The 25,217-nt window shown below is 39.7% G+C and overlaps 1 protein-coding gene across 1 annotated transcript in view; it reads right to left on the bottom strand.

Annotated features, from left to right (window-relative positions):
- The window catches only part of lama1 (laminin, alpha 1), a 76,186-nt gene extending 54,190 nt beyond the window's left edge, over positions 1-21,996 (bottom strand). Inside the window, exons 1-3 of the mRNA XM_088642107.1 lie at positions 21,671-21,996; positions 10,110-10,280; positions 9,611-9,723 (exon numbers count right to left, since the gene is read on the bottom strand). Of these exons, the coding sequence (XP_088498233.1) occupies positions 9,611-9,723; positions 10,110-10,280; positions 21,671-21,731 (345 nt within the window). The 5' untranslated portion in view covers positions 21,732-21,996. The remainder of the gene's footprint in view (positions 1-9,610; positions 9,724-10,109; positions 10,281-21,670) is intronic.
- Positions 21,997-25,217: the final 3,221 nt, after the last annotated feature.

Raw genomic sequence — 25,217 nt, 5'->3', positions numbered from 1 at the left:
CCACCCTCTTAGTTTTCACTTCCGTCCATTGCTTTGCATTTCCCCCGATTGTCAGGAAGCTGACGTTTTTAGGTTGTCCTTGTCACTGCCTTCGAGAACTCTGAAGACAAGAATCATGGCCCTTTGGGGTCTTCTCCATTCAAGACCAACAAGTGTCAGTTCCCTCAACCTGTATTTTCCCCACTCAATACTATATAACCACTAGCCCAGGAATTTAAATAAGATCGTTTGAATTCAAATTAATTAAATTAGGGGGTTAATCTACACAGGCCAGACTGTGCAAGCCCAAAGTAGAAAATTACCCTTAATATCAGTGTTAACACCTTTAGACCTATTAGTAAACACACTGCCCCTGTTAGCATGCTGTGATGCTGGTTAGGGAATTATATTTCAGAGGGTTGACCACTGCCTCATGCCGCACCAGCATTACTTTAGTCAGCCACCTGGTTTACCTGGAAGTCTCCCATCCTAACAGTGAGCAACGGTACCTTCCTTACTTTCTCAGCTGTAATGAGATTATGCTAGAAGATATTATGCTGCCGTCAGTAAAGTGAGCAATATGCTCAGATAAAGAATACAAATGTGTGCAAAATCTTTTTTCTAGCATTTGTCTCTCGCCGGTCAGTTTGTAATCATTTTTCTCTTTTCCATGCAGTACTTTCCTAATTAATTCTATGTTTTGTTATCAGGATTATGAATGGGGCAAAAAAAAAAAATAGGGGACTTTCCTTAATGTTAGACAAAGAGGTACAGTATTACCTGATTCAGCCACAGAAGCCTAAATCTGTGGCCTGACTTATCTGTTCAGCAGTGAGAAGACACAGAAGTATAAATCAGTCTGCAATACTCTGATCAGAAAGGAATGCATTACTGAAATTCCCAAAGACCGATTCTAACTTGAATGAAAACTTTGATATGTAAATCAGATTTTATGTATTTTTTCTGTTAGGAAGCAAGAGATGGCGGAAATTTGGCAAAGATGCATTAGACGGGAACTACCAAGAATTGTACTATCCTTCAACTCTCAGAAAGAAAGCAAGCAAGCATGCAACATTTAAATACCTAAAATGTGCATATCTTCAGGCTCTGGACCAAGGAAATACAGTGTGTCCTTCACAATCAAAATCAATAACAGCTGACTTTGTGATTCATTTTGTATGACTGACCTTCAGACAAGGAAGGTCCCAGGTACGTATCTGACAAAACATTTTCAATGTAGCAATTTAAAAATAGCTTTACTGAAACTCCTCCTGCATCTGAATGCCTTAGACTTGCTTAAAGAAACAGGAAAAGAAAAGTTTATGAATCTTTTTTTCAGTGTTCTGTGCCCAGTGAATATTTAATCATGCCTGATACTTTAATCATTAAATTGTGATATTGGTATTTGTGATCTAGCTCCTAAATAATGTTTTAGAATGAAAGCCAAATAGTTACATGTATGGATACTACTAATATGCTTTTTTCTGACCAAAAACCCACAAAATCTTCAACTATGGCCCGGTAATGTCAACTCCAGATCACTCTCTCACATTGTGAGAAGTACTTTGAGAATAAACGAAAAAAAAAACTGTAGTTTTAATTGATTATTTTGTTTACGGCTCCTGAAAGACTGCACAATAAGGTCTTGGGATCAGCTGTCCTGTAAACAAGCTGGTTTGCCAAAATGAGCTGGATTTCATTCCAGCTGTGGGGCAAAGGAACCACAGCCTCTTCAGACATCACTCTAGGAGCAGCCATGCCTCTGGGAGGACTGCAGCAATTTTAAAGGCACGCGTGACTATTTCCCATTCAAATACACCTGCCATGCTAGTCTTTTAAACTGCTCGACCACTCGGAGAAGATTACAATAGCAATCCTTTTCAATGAATGATTGCTTCACATGAATATTATATATTAGTAGACACTCAGTATAGAGGACTGAGGGTAGTATTCACCCTGTAGAAAGAGAGTCACATGTTGAGTAATTACACAATCTTTTAAAGGAACCTTTTAATTCAAAACTATAATCATGAATCAAAAGACTGTTCTTTCTAAAAAAGATTCAATGTGAGAAAAGCCTTTGAAGCCAATTGAAATGTACTCATCGCATATTCATCCCCCTAGCTCAGTACTTGCTAAAAGCACCTGTAACAGAAATCCCTGCTATAAATCTTTTTGGAATGATTTATATGTTTTGCACAATGATGTGGTGTATATTTGCTGATTCTTCCCGGCAAAATTCTTTGTGAGCCTGGTTAGTACCTGGATGGGAGGCTCCTGGGAAAGCTAAGGCTGCTGCTGGAAGAGGTGTTAGTGGGGCCAGTAGGCGGCGCTCACCCTGCGGTCTGTGTGGGTGCTAAAGTTCCAGTATAGTGACGGGGACACTATGCTGTAAAAAGGAGCTGTCCTCCAAATAAGGTTAAACCAAGGTCTTGACTCTCTGTAATTATTAAAAAGAGTAGGGGTGTAACCCTGGTGTCCTGGCCTAATTTCCCCCTGGCCTTTACTAATCATGGCTTCCTAATAATCTTCATCTATGAATTGGCTTCATAACTCTATTCTCCTCTCCACTGAGAGCTGATGTGTGATTAGCCTACTGGAACAGTCTGACTGCCGGTACATCACCCAGGTGGAGCTGCACATTGGTGGTAGCAGTGGGATTCCCCATTACCTGTAAAGCGCTTTGAGTGGAGTGTCAAGAAAAGCGATATATAAGTGTAAGGAATTATTATTATTATTATTATTATTATTATTATTATTATTATTATTATTATTGTTATTATTATAAATTCAATATTACCCCTTCACTTTGTCAATCTAATCACTGACTGTCATGATCACCCCTTGCACAGTGAATTTGACCCCCTTCCATCTGGGTGCTGATTTAGACCGCCTAGATTCAAGAACAACAGAACAAAGTCATCTTTTATTCTCACAGCAATTAACCTCCTCAATTTGGACGATTGACAGTATATTCGACTTTACTATTGACACACCTGAAGAAGGCTCCACAGCCAAAATGTTGTCTCTTCTCTTTTCCTTTCAGCATGGAATAAACCTTTACCTGTTCCTTTGCAGCCTACGCATGCTGTCACAGCCACCTACGCTGTGACTTTTTATATATATGTTTGCTTCTCATTCTTCATGTTGTGTTAAATGTATTGCATTATGTGTAATGTCTTTTACCTGCATGCAAAGTTTCCCATCTGGGATATTAAAGTGCTCAGTTCCACTTAGATCATGTCATCAGGAGTTTGGACATCTTTACTTTTTGTTGCACATGAAAACTATTACACCAGATGATTCCATACTGTAATACTCTTTATATCATTAAAACAAGGACAGATTCTGAAAACTAGCACCAAAAAGTGAAAACTGCCAGATCTGGGCATTATCTTGTTTGTAGGATGCATATTCCATTTCTTAACGATGATCAACAAGAGTTCCATGTAATTTTCTCTCAATCTTTGCTTTTTAATCGCTTTTTCTATTAATTGTTTCAAACGCTCCTTGGCCTTCATGTTTGATTTGTATCACTGTGTGAAATGTAGCTCCAAATTAAATATCTGAGAAAATGAACAGAGACAGATGGATTACTCTAAAAATAAGATTTTAACCCACAGAGATTCCACTATTTTCTTTAATTTCAAACTAATTATACACACCTGAACTGAATTAGTGTTGCCATAGCAAAGTATTGTTCCTGGTAAATTATGAATGCTAACGCAAATAAGAATCTTAATCTTATTTACCTTCTACCAACACAGTTAACAACAGTAAAACAACAGTAGAAGTTGGGCAGATTTGAAATATAAAGTCCTACTTGAAAGTGTCATGATTACATGTTTGTACAGCAACAAAAGGGGACATCTATGCAGGGGCTGAATATTTATAAAGGAAACTGTACTACAGGGGGACCCACTTCATCTACAACTGATGTGCCTCCACACCTGAGTTGACATGTCTCCTGTGTATAAACTTGTAGTATGAAAAGTTTTACCAATCCATGTGCTACTACATTTTGTATAGTACACTTCTGTCTCTCAAATGTCAACCTATTTCCCCTAAGCACCCTCCATGTATGCATATCATTTTCATGCAGATGGGGAAATCTTTTTGGTGGTGCAGAGGGCATTTCCTCCTGGAAAATTCTACATTATAGCCACATATTCAAGCCACATACCAAACACTAGCCCCTGATGTTTTTATGAAATCATAAGACTTGAGCCCTATATTTCACTGCTCCAAAAAACAATACTATTCAAACCATGAACAAATCAATCTGGTCTCTACTGAAAACGCCAGTACCAGTTTTTTGATGACGCATCAGTAAAATCTCAAGACAATATAGTTGTACAAATTTTAAACATCCAGATAATGATGAGAAACATGAAACCCACATTTACAAATGTAATGGTCCAGAATTACAATGGCATGACAATGTTTGTCCTGTTTATTTGGAATAAAGCAATCAACTAGGATGTTTTATGACGATGTATTACATGTTAATTCTTGTGAACTGGTTAATATCTGCTCTTTAAGACAAGGCACGGTTCAAACAACCACCAATCATTAGGGCAGCATTAAAATTAAATAAGTGGTGGCTGGATTGAAGTCCACTGTTACACAGAAGCATTTTCTGAATTCCACCACCACCAGCGTCTATAAATTGTTTAGTATCACAAAAGAGTGTTATGTTCCTCAGAGGTTGCCGAAACACTAGTCAACACATGAATTACAGAGGGAATGTAGAACACTGTACCAATACTTACGATCCTACGTTGTACACTAGTCAACAAAGGGGCTGAGATTCACATGGGATAAAGCATAGCGTATGTTCTGAGTTTCCTGCAGATTCACTATGTGCTGAGCTACACTGGAAGCGTGCTGGATGAGAACCCAACTACATCACTGGAGCCGTGGCTCTGTGCCTGAGGATCTGCGCCTGTGGCTAGTAGGTTGCCGGTTTGTATCCCGCGGCCGGCAGAATAATCCTATTCCGTTGGGCCCTTGAGCAAGGCCCTTAACCCTACCTACTCCAGGGGTGTCGTATATATGGCTGACCCTGCGCTCTGACTTCCAGCTTCTCTCCCTGTCTGTGTGCCTCATGGAGAGCAAGCTGGGCTGTGCGAAAAGACAAAATTCCTAATGCAAGAAATTGTAGATGGCCATTAAACTGATCTCATCTTATCGCCAAGGGCATCCTATGATGCTGAGACATAAAAGCTTGGTGCAAACGTGCTGGCTTCACCTGGGCAGCGGCAGGACGCGCATGAGTAATGAAAGGGGGAAGGGCAGGGGAATGTGAAAAGACAAAAGGAAGCCGAACAGGAGGGCAGGCTAAAGAACAGTTGGGCCCTGTGGTGAAGAACACATGCTGCTCTCCCCTGGTTGGGCTGTTTGTGCAATCACCACTCAAACAAAACAGCACAGTGCCGTGTGCTACCACCTTCCTGTCTCCCTACAAGCTGATCAAATACAATGTGTGCAGGATAAACAGAAAATGTCCTGTCCAAACATCTTGTCACAGGTCATCAGTGTTGTCCTAAGGCAATCAGTACTTTTCTGGGACAACACTGCCAGGGGTAAACTCTTCCAAACTCTTTTCCCACACCATCTTTGGTGGTTACTAATAAGTATAGATAGCATCGCATTAATTTAATTATAAGATAACTTTAATTTGAAGTATTTTTAACTATGCACTTCAAATAAACGGAAATAAAAAGTAAGTTCAAGTTAATTTAAAGTTCTGTGAAGAGGAAGTGTTTATTCTATTAAACCAAACATTTTATTAACTTTAATTAGTTGTATTAAAAATGATAATGGCACTTATTGTAATAATGTCCTTTATGACATCACCTTTATGAAAGGTGATGTTATATTTAAAATAGTTAAAATTTTCTATTGGCTTGCTATTAAAAAGCAAAGGAATATTTATGGTAATAACAACAATAGAAAGAATAAAATCCTTGGGGAAAATGTTCTTTAATTTCTTTTAATTTTTTTTGTGAAAAGATGGTTCCTAAATCATGGATGCTCATTAGCAAAATGGCCAATGAAACAAATCTTATTTACATCACATTTATATTTCAGCACAATTGTCTACCTAAAATGAATTATAGCTTACAATTAGTTATGCCAGTTTTAAAAATAATTACTGTAAAGAGAAAAATATTCATGACAACATAATTGCACCCTCTTGGTTTAAAACAAGTTGTTAAAACGTTTATTCCTCTTCATATAAGGAAAACGTTTACTATGCCTATTAAATTGGTAATAAGTTCTATACATTTTTGCAGATTTCCAATTTATTACAGAATCTTCTTAGATATCGACATGAATCTGATTGGCGCAAGACCGAACATGCTCTATGCTGGACTGTCTATACTTTCAGTCTTACAAAACCTAAAGAATTCAAGTCGTTAACACCCTTCCCCCATCAGGAAGAAACAATGAAGTTACTCATTGCCACCCATGGTAACAAGTCTGTCTCCATGCGCAGCCTTCTAATGTGATCAAGATGAGTGATAACTTTCTGTACGGACATAAGAATCCTCTCGAGGATACAGGCTAGATATGGGTTCACAATGGCAGCACATATTGTATTTTAAAACCAATAGTCCACAGTGGTTTTCTGTGCTGTCACAACTGCTTAGTGTGCTCCTCTCTCTGAACAGACTTTGGCCTCCAGTCGTCTACCACTTCCAGGTTTCAGGCTCAATTCTCAGTCCAGAAGTCTGTGATTTGTCTTTCCCTAAGAATGGCGATTTTCTTCTCTCTTTGTTGTTTCTAGGAGCCCCTAATTCTCTTTCACCTGTGCCTTTTATCACCACGTCTTTGTGTGGATCTCAGCTAGTCAGGGGCATGTTATTGTTATTGTCATGTTATATAAAACAGCACTGGTTGTTGCAGTAGTGTCCTAAAACCTGATATTTTGGCTTTGTTTTTTAAGTTGAGCTCATCACATATAGAAGGCCTGCACTCCCTAATGTGCCTACCACCCCACGGAAGATGGCGTATATAAAACTGCACTAGAGAAAAAACAATTCACACATTTTTACACTTGCGGTATGTGTTCCAAGCCATAGCACACAGGTAAGATTCCTTCACTAATCCATTTTAACAGGCCTCCCAATTCAGACCACTATCTTATCATGACAGTGATATGGAAAACAATTCAAGGACTGTTTCATGCTACTTTGACTAGTGGGTCTAGCACACATCAAAGTCTTATTTAATTGACCATGGGGTTTATTAGAGACATGCCATACAATTTCTTTCTTAGTCTTCTCTTACTGATTTTAAGGAGTCAAGTTTAAAGGATTGAAAGATACAATGATCATGGCACAGAAAGGCATTTCTGCCTAGCATATGAAGAGACGCCTCATAAATCACACAACATGAGAACTCAGATAAGCTGGCAAACTGCAGAGTGTTATTGATGCTCTTAAGTGTAAACATAGATTCATCAACATTAGAAATAAACAGCAGCTCTTAAATAAGAAATTGCAGGGATACTTTTAAGAATGTCTTATAAAAGGTGTATAGAAAACCCTTAAAAATAGAGAAGTGGCATGAAACAAAAATGATACAGGGCTGTAGACAGACATAGCCCAGAGGCAAAATTAAAAATGAGCACCTGGAAACCTACAGGCAGCCTCACTTGTGATGTGATCCTTGTATAAGGGCTGCCTCGCTCATTCTGAGAAAAGCGGAGCAGAAAGTACTGTATCTCCCCTCAGATATAATTAGCAAGTTATGTAAGGAAAATGCCGAGCAGAACTTCATCTCATGTACATCAACATCTGAACCTACAGTGCAATGGGTGAATAAATCAGTGTTCTGTAATACAATCTGAAAGATCAAATTGATAATCATTGGTACGCTGAAGATGTATACATTTACTACTAACCTAATGTAAATAAAAAACACAGATACTACTACAATCAAGAACTTTTGCCTTTGAAGAAAGAATTCCTGATGTTTAGAATCCACCTTTTTCAGTCATTCTGTATAACCTCACAGGAACATTAAGCTTCTGCAAGCAAGACATCTTCAGACCCCAGTGTGTAGAACCAACTGCCTCCATCATCACACACACACAAAGATCACAACCTTGCAGATTAAATGATAAATACAACACACTGTTTTCAAAAACATTCATCCTTAAAAACACTGAGCACTTCATGTGTTTCTGACACAAGGAAAAATGAAGCAGGTTAAATGAATCAGGTGCTCATTATTGTTTCTAAGAGGGTTGTAACTGGCAACCCACTGAAGCTCAGCAGGTGTGAGCCTGGTCAGTACCTGGATGGGAGACCTCCTGGGAAAACTAAGGATTCTGCTGGAAGAGGTCTTAGTGGGGCCAGCAGGGGACGCTCACCCCTGGATGGTGTGACAGCAGCCAGAGTGCACCAGTACACTCACCACACACCAGCTCTCAGTGAGGAGAGCAGAGTGATGAAGCCAATTCAGAGATGGGGATCATAAGATGGCCATGATTGGTAAAGGCCAGGATGCTGGGGTAACACCCCTACTTTTTTCGAGAAACGCCCTGGGATTATTAATGAGCACAGACAGTCAGGACCTCGGTTTTATGTCTCGTCTGTCCTCGTCACTATACTGGGGCATTAGGACCCACACAGACAGCAGGATGAATGCCTCCCACTAACACCTTTCCCAGCAGCAACCTTAGTCTTCCCAGGAGTCTCCTATCCAGGTACTAACCAGGCTCACACCTGCTGAGCTCCAGTGGGCTGCCAGCTGTGAGTTGCAGGGTGATATGGCTGCTGGCAGTTAGCCCTGGTTTCCATTTACTTAATGCACTGGAGAATGATCAGAACTTTATCTTTGAATAAGAATGCCTATACATATGTGAACTCATGCTTCCCAGTAAAATATTTTCCCCAATCAACAGCATAAGCGTTACATATATTAAAAGAATTTAGTTTTGACTGCAGACTGAGAAAAAGACAGTTCAAGGAAATGTTAGTCCTTTCCAATTCTAGCCAAAACTATCATCTGAAATTAATCATCACAGAAGTGCCGTAAATTTATATGAAATATAAACCATACTTTGAATTTCTGATACAATGTAGTTTATACAAATGAGGTACTTTTATTTAGAAAGGATCAAGATGCTGATGCGGTATTTTATGTTTTGGAACAGGATTAATTCCACTCTGAAAAGCAGAAAGAGGAAAAACAGTCTGAGCCTTTCGAGGTGTGTCTGAGCTGCATGCCGACTCCCCAGTCGAACTTACTCTGGTTTGGCCCTACTCCTCTGATGTAAGCAAATGGGGGACAGAAACTCAGAATTGTGACTCCCACTACATTTCACCGGTCATGAAGCTAAAATTGCATGAAAAAAGTTAGTCAAATATTTTTATAGCTGTGTAAATTTAAAGTCTAACATTAGGAAGGCATAACAGGAAATCTAAATCACCTTATTTACTTGTTTCAAAAAACTCATGTAAATCCTAAAATGTATATTTCAGTCCAAAATAGGATTTCACCATTTTTATAATTCAGTGAGAGTCGCTCAAATTAAAATGATCCCCCTGTCCTTCCTGTGAAAAGTATGAAGTCTACGAGCTGCAAGAGTAAGTGAATGATGATGTCATTGACCAACCTGCCGTAAATCCAGTGTTATTGTCACCCAGTGGTACTGTCTGCCGTTTTTGATGCTGGGACTCTGCCACCAGTAATTAGTGCCGTCATTTGCATTTGTGATGGGATGTCGTTCTGCATTTAAACAAAAAGAAATAGAGCAGCAAATTATACTCAGCTAAACACCATGCCCAGTCTTAAGCACTTGTGCCTCAATAGGTTTTTTGCTTACAGATATCTTATGACCTTTATCTACTACAAGTTTTAAAGTGTGTAGCACAGATTGTATCAGTCCAATCCATGATCTAATCCTGCTGGGATCACATTTTCAGATGAGCCTTTTAGCAGCTGAAGCAGCACCACTCAGTCTGTGTATCTCTGAAAGCGGAGCCCAGAATTCCGAAGGAATCTTGGCATAAGCAGCAATCTCGGGATAGGCCTGTGCGTCTTCAGCGCCATTTCCAAAACCAGTTTTCCATTCAAAGAGAAGCACCGAAGCGCTCTTTGGTCTAAGACATTACCTCGTGGGTTTGTACTGTTGCCGTCGCAGATCCGACACTGAGGGTTGCGGATTTTTCTGCCCGGCACGTGTTCCACTAGCTTGCAGAACATCTCAGGCCCCATCTCCCCACAGGTGGCGTTGGTGGAGATCTCCGCATTGCTGGCCAGATTCAGAATAGCAGGAAAGAGACCTGAGGACAAAATTGAAAAGGACATAACGTGAGCTGCAGCTGTACACACACAGCTTGGTTTCCTCGTGTACAATTTTACTTGCACACAATCTTCCAGTTAGAACAAAAGATATTTATGTAACCAGAGGTTAGGTCCTAAACCTTGCTGTGATTTCAGTATGACAGATAATGCAATTATCTGACTAGACAGTCTCAGACAGAAGGACAGCAGATACAGTATATGGGAAATGACAGGGTATGCAGAGGTCTACTATCTATTATTGGAAGTAATGTCTACTTTCACCCCCAAGCCGATACAGTTAAAGTGAGAAAATAATAAGGTGAGAATAAGCATGGAGACGAAAAGCTAGGAAAAAGAACAATCAGAATCACAGTCTGAAATCGCGAATTCCATAACCTTAGTAATGATACTGTGCGTGGGGAGAGAGAGGCCACAGCCCGCAGTCATTTTTTCAACCTGCGAGACCTCCAGTGCCCACTTCTTAGTCTCTTAGTGGCGACTGGAGGAGGGATGCAGCTGGAAGCAGATCACAGAGGCTGCCTTTGTGAGGCTGACCAAGACAATCTTGTCGCACTGAAGCATGCCCATTTCGTGTGGTCCACGTCTAATGTTAAACGTGTCCCAGACTTCTGTTTATTCCTGTTTAGATTCATGTAACTTGTAATAAAGGCAAATTTGCAAAGTACATTTTGTGTGTGAAGGCACGGATGATGCCTCAGTAACTCTGTGCTTCAAAGACACCTACTGTACACCCCACCACGGAGCCACTTCGACGGCACAGGAAACATTCCCCACATCTGAAGGCTTCTCCTGCGCAATCCGATTGGTCAAAAGGAAAGCCTGAGGGGGAACTAATCAGCACAAATCCAGTGCTTTTCAATTTGTTTTAACTCTCTTGTTTTAACTGTTGCTCTGGGGGGCGTATCTTTGAAGCCTGGATTTAAAAGTGTTTGGACTTATTTGAAATGGGCGAAATAAGCAGGTCTTGGAAAGCTGACAAAGGAGGCAGTGTCCTGTTGCAGATGCTTTTAAAAGCATCGTGAAAACAAGCTGACAGTCTTACTGTCTGCCCCAACATTCCTGTAAGGACTCCACGCGGGGTGAAAAATAAAAAGCACTTAAGACAGGAACATGGACTTGTAAGCAAAGTGTATGATTGAAAAATATCTCGCGCATTACAGTCAAAATCCCTTCACCATTCCAATCCACCCCTATCACCACTATGAGCCACAACCATTTCAAACACATCACATCATAACAGCCAAAACTGTTGATAGTAACCCTGACCAACTCTGAACAGACATGAATAATTTAACTTATACAGAAAATACTAATTTGTTTAATATAATAATACATGCATAAACACTCTTATTTCATTTAAAAAAACGAAACATGCTTATTACAAAACAAAATTAACAATAGCATTATAAACTGGATTAATTAAACTTCAATTCAAATTTACAAAATTTGTTTTTAGCATAAAAAGAAACTATTCTTCACCGAAAACATATCCAGATCTTACTATACAGCCTAATGTTGAAATGTGCTGAGGAGTCTTCAGGACAACGGGCTCCAAAGATAAAAAAAAGGGCTTAAGGTTAAAACCCATCAGAAAAGGCAATTACATAGTAGAAAGAATACTAATTTCTGCTTGTCCCAAGGGAGTGCAAGCAGACAATCACAGATAAGTCACTGAAGAACCCCTATGAAACTCAGGCAGATGCAGTTAGAAACATTCCTGAGATCAATGTATCAAGTATAACACTGACTACCTCGAGCAAGCATGAGTAAGCGGGCATCTGATACCTCAGACAAACTGAAACACCAATTGAGAAGCTTTTTATTAAGCATTGTAGCAAACTACCCATGAGTGAACCTACTGTAGAGTGGCTGAAATATTCACAGGCATTTCACTCGGTACAATCTGAATATGTAAGGTGTGTTTTGGTGATCTGATTGTCCCAGAAACAGTAAATTCCATTGGCAGACTTAAATTAATGTTTGTTGTGTAAATCTTATTGATATCTCTACCATTTTACTTCATCTCCTTAGAAACCAAAAAGGAAAATCACATAATCAAAAGGACATGACATTCATTTTACATACAATACCCTCAACTAAATTGTAAAAGATCACACAACTACTTAGTACTTTACTTCACATCCATAAATTCAATTATAAGTACTAAACCACTGATGAGTAGTTTAGTCTGATCTGGGATGAATCTTTCGTTTTCTCTGGAAGAATTATTTCCAACAAGCTGTTATATTTATGGAGACAGTAGCACTGTATATTGTGATGTCAGGAGAAGATAAGATTAATTCTGAACTTGTGCATCCTTCATGTAATGTAAGTACTGTGTATATTTGTAACAGATGTTCATTTTACATTAGCAAAAAAGAAACCCTATTCAACTGAATGCTGAAAGTTTTAAGGATGTTTTCAAAAAGCTTCAAACACAAAGGGCAACTTAAAATGCTGGAGTAAATAACTATAACACTATAAACGTAGAATAACTGCAGTTATACTATACCTACAGTATACACTATAGGTATACAGTTTCTGATACAGTAATTCTAGCAGAAAGTGATTTGTAGAACATCATAGGACCGATCAAATGTCACCAGACTGTGTTGATTTATTTTTTAAACCAATGCATTGTCATTTTCTAAAATGAACCGCAGAACGCCACTGCTAAAAAACATTTCATGTGAACAAGTACAGGGTTTTGCATGCAGGCTTTAAAAAACAAACTATAAACAACTGTACAAAATGGTAAAAACTGAGCCAGAAGAGGCTCCTTATGAAAATATTTTTTTTACCAACAACAGTCTAAAACTGCTTTCATGTACTTTCATACTGATTGTGTCTTGTTTCTTCTGTGAGCTGGACAGATGGAATCACATAGATCAGGGGAGACCATACAGTAGATATTCAGTGTATCCCATTGAGTTTTACACAAACATTGAAGCTATATGCACATAGATGAAAGACTGTGTTGCAGGATATTGCTCCACAAAGGGGGGCTGCAGTTGCCCCTATTTTATAAAATAAGTCTGTATCTTCTCTGCAAGCATTCTTGCACGAGTTTAAACAGAGGGTGTGTAAATAACGGGCCCAACAGGCTGAAAACAGGCTGTGAAAAGCCGGTAAGAAGCCATGAGAAGTTTCACTGGGGGAGTTAAAAGCCCTCTCCCCACAACATCAGAGCATCTTTCAATCTGAAGGGCAAAACTATTGAGTCGACTATTCTTCATAAACACAGTTTGCATATTTTAATCCAAATGTTTTTTTTAACTCTTATATAACTGTTACACACTTAAAGTAAACCAAAGAAGGCATACACTATTTGTAAATTATTCAAGAATGTGTCACTTTTGCATCATTATTTGTAAAAGAATCTTAAATGTGATTTGTAGAATAACAGAAGTATAATTTACCCAGTGAATCAACAGATAGAAATGATCAAAGGCTTTTCAAAGCACCAAACGATCTGTCAAATAGCTCAGTCAATGAAGTCTTGTGTGTATTCTTAGCACCTCTTCAGGTGATGCCTTGTGCTACACAAGCAATTAAATCAAGAAAGCACGATGACGCTCGGCAAATTGGAAAACTTTAAATAAAAACAGAATGCTAAAACTGAGAAGGCTATCTTTTTAAAACCATGCGGTCAAGCTCAGTCTAAACAAAAAAGGCTGAAGGAGCTGTAAATGAGACAAAAACAACAGAGCTATATTCTACATATACCTACCTTCAAACTGTTAGTGTGCAGGCCTGAAGGCAAAAAATTCCTAGATATTGCTGTAACAGGGCTATTAACAGCTCTATTACGTGTGTCTGCATCAGAACAGAACATGACAGTCATTCATACTGAACTGCTGGTAACTGTGGTTTGGTAGATGGGACTGATTCCAAGTAGATAATAGGTCTACTGGACCAAAAAGAAAGGCCTGTTAAACCATCCACAGGGCCTTCCTGGCTGTGTGGGTGAAAGAAAGAATCCTTTCTTTCACCCACGCTGCCAGAACTACAAGGATTATGTCTAACCGAAGTAGCTGGTATCTTTAATATCACGCCAGCTGCTCAGCTTCACCTGTTGGCTTCTTCATTACTGTACTTCTCTTCTTGAGCTGTGGCCAGCTCCTGGGTTTTGTAGACATGGGGATAAACAACAGTACCGCACAGTGGTCTTTAAATTGTCATGCAGGCAGGGCTAGCAAAACAACAGAAGATGTGTACAACAAGGCAGCAGGAGTCGAAAGGAAAGCAGGAAAGATATCCATTAGTACTGGATCATGTCCGCTAAATGAAGCCCTCGTTCAGCTCATTCTATTTATTCAATATGCTGCACAGAAGGGTGAATGTCACAGTAAGTTCAAATAAAGACTGGCCTTCAGTGGGAGTGACACAGGGGCGGCTGTCATTAGCCTTTCATTTCTGAACTCTTTCATCTTTGAGAAGATTGTTAACTTGACAAATCTAAGAGATATTCCCATAATTTATCAGACGTTCTGCAAGGAGTATTACGTAACAACAATAAAGGGCTCCAGACAGCTGATTTAGGGAGATTAAGTTGGAGGGCTTGCTTTAATTCAGGCCTTTTTCCCCTTCACATTCTTCTCTTCCCAGCCCCCGACAATCCTGACCAGATCACAGGGGTCAGCTTTACTGTGAAAAATCAAGATCATGTTTCAGCGTGCCAAGAGGTATAGACTTAACTATGCATTCATTGGACTGAACTAGTTTCCAAAGGTTAACCTACCAGAGGGCTTCAAAAAGCATGCTGATAATTTTGCAGAATTCCTGCTGTCTATGGGAACCTGTTTCTTTTAGTTACAATACAACGCATATGGTCTTTCGTCAACATTCAAGAAGCACAAGCCAAGCATGCGAAAAATATCCCTTAAAGACTCAGAAAAGTCACAGAATGTCACTCTTTAAATTGAAGGACTTTCCTTTAATACTTTCCTACATTATAGCTAATAAAACAGAAGGTTCTTGTTCTTGAAATGCTTTCTGTAGTATTTACGTCAACCTTATACCTGTTTTTTTGTTCCTCAAAAAAAAACAACAGTCTGAAGCTATAAGGTACCGCCTAAAGAAGACATCTTAAGCTTTTCTTAAGTTTAAGTTTGGTTTTATTTCTGACACAATAGTAGCCAGGAGTTAAAACAGAAGGAATGGTTGAGTAATGTGGTTCAGGTCAAATATTGCCATGTGAACCCTGTACAGGCCCTGTTTTCTGTGGCCTAATGTGACAGGCCTGATTAAAACCCCATAGGCATAACATTAAGATAAAAAGGACCATTTAGGAGGAAACTCATTCCCCTGTGGGATTCAAAGCAAGATGATTCACACTGGGGTTCTGCTTACCATTTATTTCAGTCTAGACACTGTAAATCATCTCTTTTGTCCCATAGCTCAAAGAAAAAGCTTTGTCTTTTGACTTTCAAAGTCCAGAACGATAGCATTTTTCTAAAATTACTTTGAAAATTTGCCCTTGCCCTTGTAGTATGAATGCTGTTAAGAACCCATTATTCCAAACTTGACTGCTAGGTGAACTGGTGACTCCTTCGTGCTCTGCAGCAGAGAATCATATTTTGTGAAGATGAAAATTAACAGTTCAGACCCCTTGGCCCTTTCTGGACAAACAAATATCATTTTCCTCAGAGGCTCTGCACCTCTCCTGTAACAGTACCATTTACATATCGTGAGAGTATCCCTCAAAGTAGAGTCAGAAGAAATGTATCCTACAGGACATTCTGGTGTGGTCACAGCAGGCAGGACTGCTCTGACTCTGGAGGAAAGACACACGTTTTTAAACAAACAAGATCTGCAAAGAAAAGCAATCCACTCTTATTTTATCAAGTGCTAAAGGCAAACATGGACTTAATTAGAAACAACTGTTCTCTGTTAGAGTGGGTTATTTGAGAAGTATTTTCAAAAGAATTTGTAGTGTGTTATTTTACTTGTATGAGCTTTTCATCTACAAATAGTATGAACAAATCAATAAAGTAAACATAAAGGCACTCAAATGAGTGTGCATTATTTTATCCATTTGAAATACCACTGAAATATAAACAGACTTACAAATATATAGCGTGTGAGACATTTCATCTGTTTACCATGGCCTAGATTCCTAAATATTGCTTTACAAAGAATCATTCACAATTTCTTCTCTGGAAATATACACATGTATTTGGTTGCAAGTTGTACGGAAGAGGATTTTTCATTTCTTCAAGCTCCCAAAACCTCCTGTTAGAGCCACCATTGGTTGTGAATTTGAATTGTGATTCACTAGGAGAGGTTTGCTTGTAAAGGGGAAATGGAGTTCCAATTTCTCAGACTGGTTATTAAATCGCAGTTACAAAATATTAATTGACGTTACAGAAAATCTTAACAAATTTCAAATTCAGCACAAAATCACGAACTTTGCAAAAGCACTGTAAGTCACCATGTTGCTGCAAACTCACATTCGGATTCACATGAATTGCGACAAGATGCGGCCCTTCCCGCTCACTAGTCTACGTAGTGACTTAGGTAATGCGATGTACAAGAGAACAAGTACATGTTGTACAGCAAACATTTCACAGCAGAAATGTTCCAATTTGATCTGTATGCAGACTAGTGTAAGTAAGTAGCATTTGTCAGCAGAACCATCTCGAAGACAAGAGCAATATTTCTATTGGATTAAAAGAGATTTACTCACCAGCCTGCTCGTGCCTAGTTCTGAATCACAGACTATGGCGCTGTACAGACCTGGACATTTTGTCAATTTTGTGATGGAAATTGGAGGTTTTACAAGTTAATTTGTACATTTATTACTTTTATTGAGGTTTGAAATGCTGATTTTTTTTTAACCCCAAGGTACAAAAATGGCATTGTAGTTCCCCTTTAAGCCTCTCTGGACACAAGGGAGAAATGCACAAGCAAAGCAGCTCAGAAACATACTGCAAAGACGGAGCAGTTTCAGGATCCCATCGGCTCAGTATCCAAGTGATGAACAATTAACAACTGAGTGATGACATTGGATCTATCCGACTCTTTGCATAGCTTGGTCTATGTAAGCTCAGTGATACATGTCATATCGCCGGGAAAAACTGTGAGTAATTTAAAGGGGGACTGGAGTCCCGGTTTCTCAGACCGTTATTCAACCTCGGTAAAAAGATAATGTCATTGACAGGATCGCAAAAATGTACAAATTCCACACACTTTGTGAAATTACTGTAAGACACCATGTTGTTGCACATTCGCATTTGAGTTTCCACGAATAGTGATGTCATGCTGCCCTTCCTGCAATTATTCCATTAAGCAATAAGCTCCAACTTTTTATGTCTCATGAAAGTTTTTTCAATACTGTTTTCCCTATTATTTACTGTATATTGGCACTCTATAAGCTCCCCAGACTTGAGGCAATATAAATATATACTGTATATGTTCAGGTGGGGAGCTGCATCAGCATGCGTAGGCTGCAAAGGAACAAGTAATAGGTTTATTCCAAGCTGAAAAGAGAAGAAAGAAAACACAACGTTTTTGGCCATGGAGCCTTCTTCAGGTGTGAGAATATATTGTGAGTATACGTGTGAGTATACTGTATATGGAGAGAAAGGATAAAATGAACACTGTGCCTCTGAGCTAGTTGAGCCAGAAAGATGCAATGAAAGTAGTTAATTGTACAGCTAAAAGTGACGCAAAACAAAGAATAGTTGTAATTCCTCCAAAGCTTAAAAAGAGATGCAACATCACAGAATCAGGTAAAAGTAATGACACTGTGTAAAATACATTCACTCAGTAGCTTTAGTAATGAATACCCTCCTTTTCTTTGTCTTATCTTTAATTTTCACAGAAATGTCTTGAGTAAATGTTGAGTTGTCTAGAAACCTGCGATTAGAAAAAAAGTACAAAGACGCAGATCCCTAATTACTGCATATCTTTGGGCAATATGACATTGACTGTTTTAATAACCTAAAAAGCAAGCCATTACATACTGCCTTAGAAAATAAGCACTTCAGTATAATTGGGCCATGTAAGTTATGTTAGGAAAAACACTCTTTAAATAGATTAATAACGTGGAGTGGTTGCAAAGTTGCACTAATAATAAGCAGTTCCACAGCATTAAATTAGTAGAAGTAATCATGGTGAGTATTCGTACAGGATCTCAAAACAAAACTTTACATCCGCAAAGGAAAGCAAACAGATCTAGTTTTCCCACAAATGTTCTAAATGCTGCCTTTTTTTACTCTTAATACACCATTGTGGGAAAAGCAATACAGATGTATTTTAACTCATTTTTTAAGCATGTAAAAAGGAATGGTAAGTTGAAATCCTACAGCAGGCAGTGGCCTATTATTCTGAGCAACACTCAAAAATGGCCGAGACTTGTCATTTAGACTCATTCTACAAGAAAGAGACTGTTCACCCCAACAGAGAACAAAGAGAACTTCCTGGCAGCCCTTAATTTAACACATTCTGCACATCATTGTTCAGCTGACAGTCACATGAGGCGCCCCAGTGCAGCAGTCAAGAGCACCCAGCAATCAAAAGCTCCAGGAGAGAAGTGTCATGAAAAACATTTCCATGCCAGACTGAAATGGCAGTGAATTTGTGTGCAATGTTGTGCTGCATGCTCACACTTTTCTTAATATGTAGAAGTAGTTACCTTTTTGATGGCCTCATACCAGACACAATATGATGGGGAAGAAATTTGTATCCCAAGACCAAATTTCCCCACCTTCTATCAAGCCACACTTCAACAAAGTGCTTAAATCCTGACGGGAGACTTGTGTGACTGTTTCACACTTAAGTTTAACTTTAGGTTTAGCAAACAAGTCGGGAAAATACAGTACAAGCAGTACAAGAGAAGTCTGAGTTCATTTTTTCTGTGGCATGTTGTTTTTGTGTAAACCTGTTTGTGCACTCCATTGATGCAAGATGTACATAAATGCATCTGATTTATATAACAGATTGTCATGAAAACGTAAAGAAAAACAGTCTCGCTACATCCTCCTTCACCAGAGATTTTGTTTTAACAACAAAGGTCTCAGCTATTAAATTCCATATTGTATTGCACAGTCCATGATAACAGACACCAGGACAATAAAATCTACTACAACAGCACGCCCTGTCCTCTGTGGGACCACATGCAGTAGTGCTTAGGGCTCTGGACCCATTCCTAGAGATCATTAGTTCAAGTCCTCAGAGATAATTCTGCTGTTGTTTCCTTGAACAAGAAACCTTACCCTAATGGCTTGAGCCAGCCCAGCTGTGTTAATCGCTTCCAGAATTATGGGAAGAACTTAATGTCCAAACCGGAGAGCATCTTACATTCTCAGCTCACACAAGGCCACAGAAACTAGCAAAATGAGCAAAAACCCCAATATCTTGAGCAACTCGTACTCATTAAGCATACAGCCTGGGAGATATAAGGTCTCAGCCCTTGCTTTGCCCTATTAATTTAACTTCACACCAAGGTAAAATCAAAAGTGAATTCGAAATATTTCATTCAAAACAGGAAGACCCTAATTAAAATACATAAAAGCAGTGCTTAAATAATACTAAAACCACAGTTTGAGAGATTTGTAGCATGCACTTATAATGCTGTACAATTATGGTCAACAAAATATGTGAAGCATGAGTGAAAAAAAAGGATTGCAACTACTGTGAGAAAATTTACTTTATATGAAAACACCTCCCAACAATTAAAACTTTCATTTTTTAATTTGTCAATTTAGCCTTGCGTCAGTCATTATGTGGCCCAATACACTGGAAAGAAATAATCCAGCTAAGCAAAAGTTCAGCCCAGTAACCGACTAAGAATATCTTTAGCACAGAATTTTGTGAAGGATAAATGAAAGACTTGCAATACCACTTCTAATCCTTGTTAACTTCAAAGGATCACACTGCTATCACTTATTTTCACAGCCTCCGGGGCCTACAGAGCGCACGGGGAGAAAATGATGATTTCTTAAACAGATAAGTACTAACCAGTAGTTAAACGGTTTTTAAGACTATTAACCTCACCTACTGTACGTGCTCAGCCGGCTGAGACTATAAAGCACTTTTAATACACTCGCGGAGCCTCAGGTAGAATCTCCCACTAGGACGACGGAATACAGTTAATGCCATTTGAACTCAAAACAGCGTTTGGTTTCTCACATGCAAATATCTTCTTTTCTGTTTCGCTTTGATGATGGGATTAAGACCCTCTTTTCTTTGTGGTGACAGCAGGCAGGCTGTTACTGAAAATCCATCACCTGAAGTCTATCTAATTATTGTGCTAATTAAATGGCCTTTTCCCACAAAATTCCCGCACAGTACATTATTAATGTATGTATGGACCGTTGCTAAATTCCATAAAGGAAAATAACTCAAACCCATCTCCGTTTCGTCGCTTTTCTCACCCAAAGCAAAACCAATGAGATGAATACAAAGATTGAACCTCGGGTGTTTTTCGTACTATTCACAAATGTACAGTGTCAAAAATTTAAAATACACCACAAAATCAAAAGACACCGAAACTCACTTTAAAGTTAGACGTAAATTGTTTTTTTTTACAGGATTTTCATATGTTTCAAAGTTAATAATAATAATATAAGATGATTATATTATTGGAAAAGGTTACACCAATATATAGCCTAATCTAAAATTAAAATTTACCATAAGTAAAGCACTTTTGCTGTATGTAATGAGTAAACATACAGCTTTTGGATGCTTCCATGAGCGCTTCGATCAACAAGTGGCTTTGCAGACGTTAACTACAGTGGTGTGCCATTTCATTTGTATTATAAAGGCCTGGAATTTCTTTCAGTCTACAGTATATGGGCTGTTCAGGCACTAACACACCGCTTGATAAGATGAATACTGGTGCTGGGATTTAGCCAGCAGAGTTTGACCAAAGATCATTCAAGCTTCAAATGGGATTCCCTGCTAACCACCCAAGGATGTTTCACGAATGAAAATGAATGTACATTTGGAAGAAAAAAAAAGTTTTATACATGCAACATTAATAACTTGTGCGTAAAATTACTTCAGCAGATTTGCTGATCATGGGAACATTAAGTTAAAACATGTTCTGATATTGGAATAACTTCATTAGTAAACAATAAAATCGAAAACTCTACACTCGATAGAAAAAAAAATGAAGCGACGCTCCGCTTGTAGCACACGTGAGCACTGATTTTACCCCGCATAGTAAATATATTCATGGGTTAAAAGGGACATGCATCACAGATTGAAGCCGAGTTGATCAAATCGGTCAAATTCATTTCCATCCTCACTATATGAATGAGAAGTTCGCGCATGAGGCTTTACTTTTGCTTAAGGAAGAGCTGCTGGACGATAACCAGCTTTCAAACACAAAACGCGAAATCAATTAGCGCTCCCAGCTCACCTCTTTGCTGACACTCCACGAAGGATGCACACAGCAACAGAATGAAAAGGTAGCTTCTCATTTTGTTCTCAGCATAGAGTTCATTTAATTTCTGAGAGAAACAAAAAAAACGGTCTTTTTTTTTTCTTGATCACTGTTTCATTTACATTCGCACTACTTCTCTGGTTGTCTCACTTCACAAAAGCAACACTGTCCCACAGTCTTCAACCGTCTCTTTCACTCGGCACCAACTTTTGTCTCCAACTAGTCACTCCATCCCGCTACACAGTGGCAGGATCTTTGGAATGCACCATTCGAGGAAGGGAGGGGTGTAACGGGATTGACTCCAGGACTCCAGGATGAAGACGGAATCCCACATCACCGAAGAAACAAGACAAAATAATGCTCGAGGGTTTATTTAACATGGAGTGAATAAAAAAAAACCGACCAAAAATGCTTCCCTTTTTGGAAATATAATCAACAAAGATAAAAACTGAATTATTCCTGTTGAGCGATTGGAATGAGTTTTTAATTTATAGAAGATCAAAGTGGCGCTAGCATACAGATTTTTCCTTTGTTACCTCCGAAATAATGAAAGTAATACTTTAAAGTTTAACCTGGGAAGCCCAGCTCTTCTCGCTATCCCGTTTTTTTTTCCCTTAGTGAATCTACTTTGTTGGATGTTCTTCAAAATATGCTTCAGAGGAATTTATATTTTCAAATCTAAAAAATATAAAAACGTTTAGTAGCTAAATGCTTGATTTTAACAAATAATAAGCTGCACAGTAGTTAGAACAAACTACTAAACTACTAAGAAAGAATTCGTCAACTATCTTTGTTAAGGTGGTTAATGATTTGTTGAAGGCTTCTGACTCCTTGACAGTTAATGTTCTTTTTCTGGATTTAAATGGAGCTTGTCTCCATTTAGGCTGCTACAAGCCCGCTGGTAAATTTTGGCAGTTTGAAATATAAAGTTGTCTCACTTGATCTGTCTGTTCCACTAGGTTCCATGCTAAGACCTTTTTTTTTTCTTCTAAAATGTACATGTTTCCCCTTGGTCAGATAATCCACACACACACACACCCACCCCTTCTACCCCTTTCCCAACATTTTTCCTGGATAAAACCAGGGAGCGATCTCCGCTCTCTCTTTCTCCTACTCTTGAGTCCTGGGGATTTCTGCTCTTTCTCTCTGCCTTCCCCGCTTCACCTGTTCTGTGACTAGCATGCCCCGCTGTGATGTAAAGGGCATTAACATTTTCAGTGAGCCTGGAAGTCGTCTCCGCCTGTCTTTCCCCATGTTGCCATTGCCGTACAGGGAGTGTTTCTTACATTGGTGTTAACCGTGGGATGCTCTGCCCTGGGTTATGGACAGAGCCGGAAGCACAGCGGAACGCTGCCCAGACAGAGCTGTGGGAGTGAAGAACTGGCACACTGAACCGACAGCTCCCTGCGCCCAGCACCTTGCGGGTGGGGATTCGTGCTGTTCTCCTCCTACAGAAGCCGGAGACCAAGCAGAACACCTGGACTGACAGAGGGCGCCATCCAGCACCAGACCAGAAGTTTGTGGGCATAAATTTAGAGTGGGACACGTTCAGACACCTGATCATTCCACGTTATTCGGATTAGTGCCATTAATGCTCTGCTGTATAAATGGTTATCCAGTTCCTAGAAAGGGCTGACCCCAAAAAAACATTTGTAGTGTGTAACATTAGATCCCAGAGAGCTACTGGCACCTCCATGCATGACCGGGTCTTGCCACCCACCAGTTCTTCCTGTAATACAATAGTTCCTAATGCAGTGCCAGTGCTCCCCGCTGCCATCACAGCACCTCGACAGGGGTAGTGGGTGAAGCTTGATTATCAAGGTTGCACCAGGTTTGTCATCCTCAGTAAGAAAACGCTGGTCTTCTGCTCTTGCTGTCAAGCAGCAGGATGTGGCAGGCCCCTAGGGTGAGCTGTGGCCCTTTACTGACAAGACAGTCTCGATCTTCCATGCAGCAAGTCTAGGAGGGCCGTCGTCGTGCTACGTCTTAGAGGATGGGAGAGCTCTAGCCCCCCCCCAGTCTGAGTAGAGACCAGAGACCCACCTCTGACCTGACCTGAGCGGGCAGCTGTGATGTTGTGGTGGATCAAGGGAAGGAACAGAATGGCATTCCCTCTTCGATGGTGATGGTCCTTCCTTTTCTCAGTGGAATCTAGGAACCGAGTCACACATTCCTGGGAAACTTGCACTTGAAGATCATGGACAGGAGAGGAGAGAAGGGGCACCCTTGGTGGAGTCTGACATCCATCATGAGCAGGCCTAACCTAACACCGAGATACGAGAGCCAATCCATATTCTCGTAGCACCTCCCACAAGATAGCCTGGGGTACATAATAATAATTCATAATCGCTTACACTTATATAGAGCTTCTGGACACTCCACTCAAAGCTCTTACCAGGTAACGGGGACTCTCCTCCACCACCACCAATGTGCAGCCCCACCTGAATGATGCACCAGTTCACTCCAGACACACCAGCTCTCAGTGGGGAGAAGAGCAGAGTGATGAAGCCAGTTCAGAGATGGGGATTATTAGAAGATCAGGATAGGTAAAGGCCAATGGGGAAATTTGGCCAGGACGCCGGGGTAACACCCCTACTCTTTTCGAGAAACGCCCTGGGATTTTTAATGACCACAGAGAGTCAGGACCTCGGTTTTACGTTTCATCCGAAGGACAACACCTTTTTACATTACAGTGCATTAGGACCCACATAGACCGCAAGGTGAGCGCCCCCTGCTGGCCCCACTAACACCTCTTCCAGTAGCAGACCTACAGTAGTTTTTGCCAGGAGGTCTCCAGTCCAGGTACTGACCAGGCTCACACCTGCTGAGCTTTAGTACATGTTCATAAGCTGTGTCCACTTCCACAGGACATTGTAGGAGAAACATTGTGTACTTTCTTCCTGTTTGCAGGATTCCTCCTAGATAATTAAATAATTCTACCTCACATTTGTACCCAACCAGACATGTTTTTCAATCCCCTCTTTTTTTCTCGAACAAAGGATAAAAGTGTTAAGAAAACTAAGCACCACATTGAAGGGAAAAATGAGCTTTGCTTTTAATTCACAGTGAACCTCATCAAGACTTATTTCATTGAGTGCATGAAACTGGCCCTAGAAAGTCACTTTCACAACTAATATCATGGTAACCCTGAAACAGGAATGAAGGGTCAGGACTGAAAGCAAAGGTTCACATGGCTGGACTGTAACAGGTGGCATTGATAAACTTTGTGTTGTTTTGGACTATGGCTACAGTAAGTCTCTGAGAATCACAGATTCCATGCATTGGTACGTGAAATGTCACATGATGTAAGACATAAGGGAAGCATTACAAAGGGTCAGTGGAATTATGTCATAATCAACATTTCTCTGCTACATACTGAGCTTATTCTTGGACTCTTTCTGCTTCCTGTAAATAATCCTAAGATAAATTTCTGTTATCTTGGACATAAATGGAAATGGGAGGAAGACATGTGCATTTTCTTCAGACTGAGACCACATGAACATTTCACACATACTGTATCAAG

Source organism: Lepisosteus platostomus, chromosome 8 (assembly GCF_059453375.1).
Source record: "Lepisosteus platostomus isolate fLepPlt1 chromosome 8, fLepPlt1.hap1, whole genome shotgun sequence".
NCBI classification, from domain to species: Eukaryota; Metazoa; Chordata; class Actinopteri; order Semionotiformes; family Lepisosteidae; genus Lepisosteus; species Lepisosteus platostomus.
Note: the sequence above shows the minus strand (reverse complement) of the source record. Positions and strands in the feature narration are given on the sequence as shown.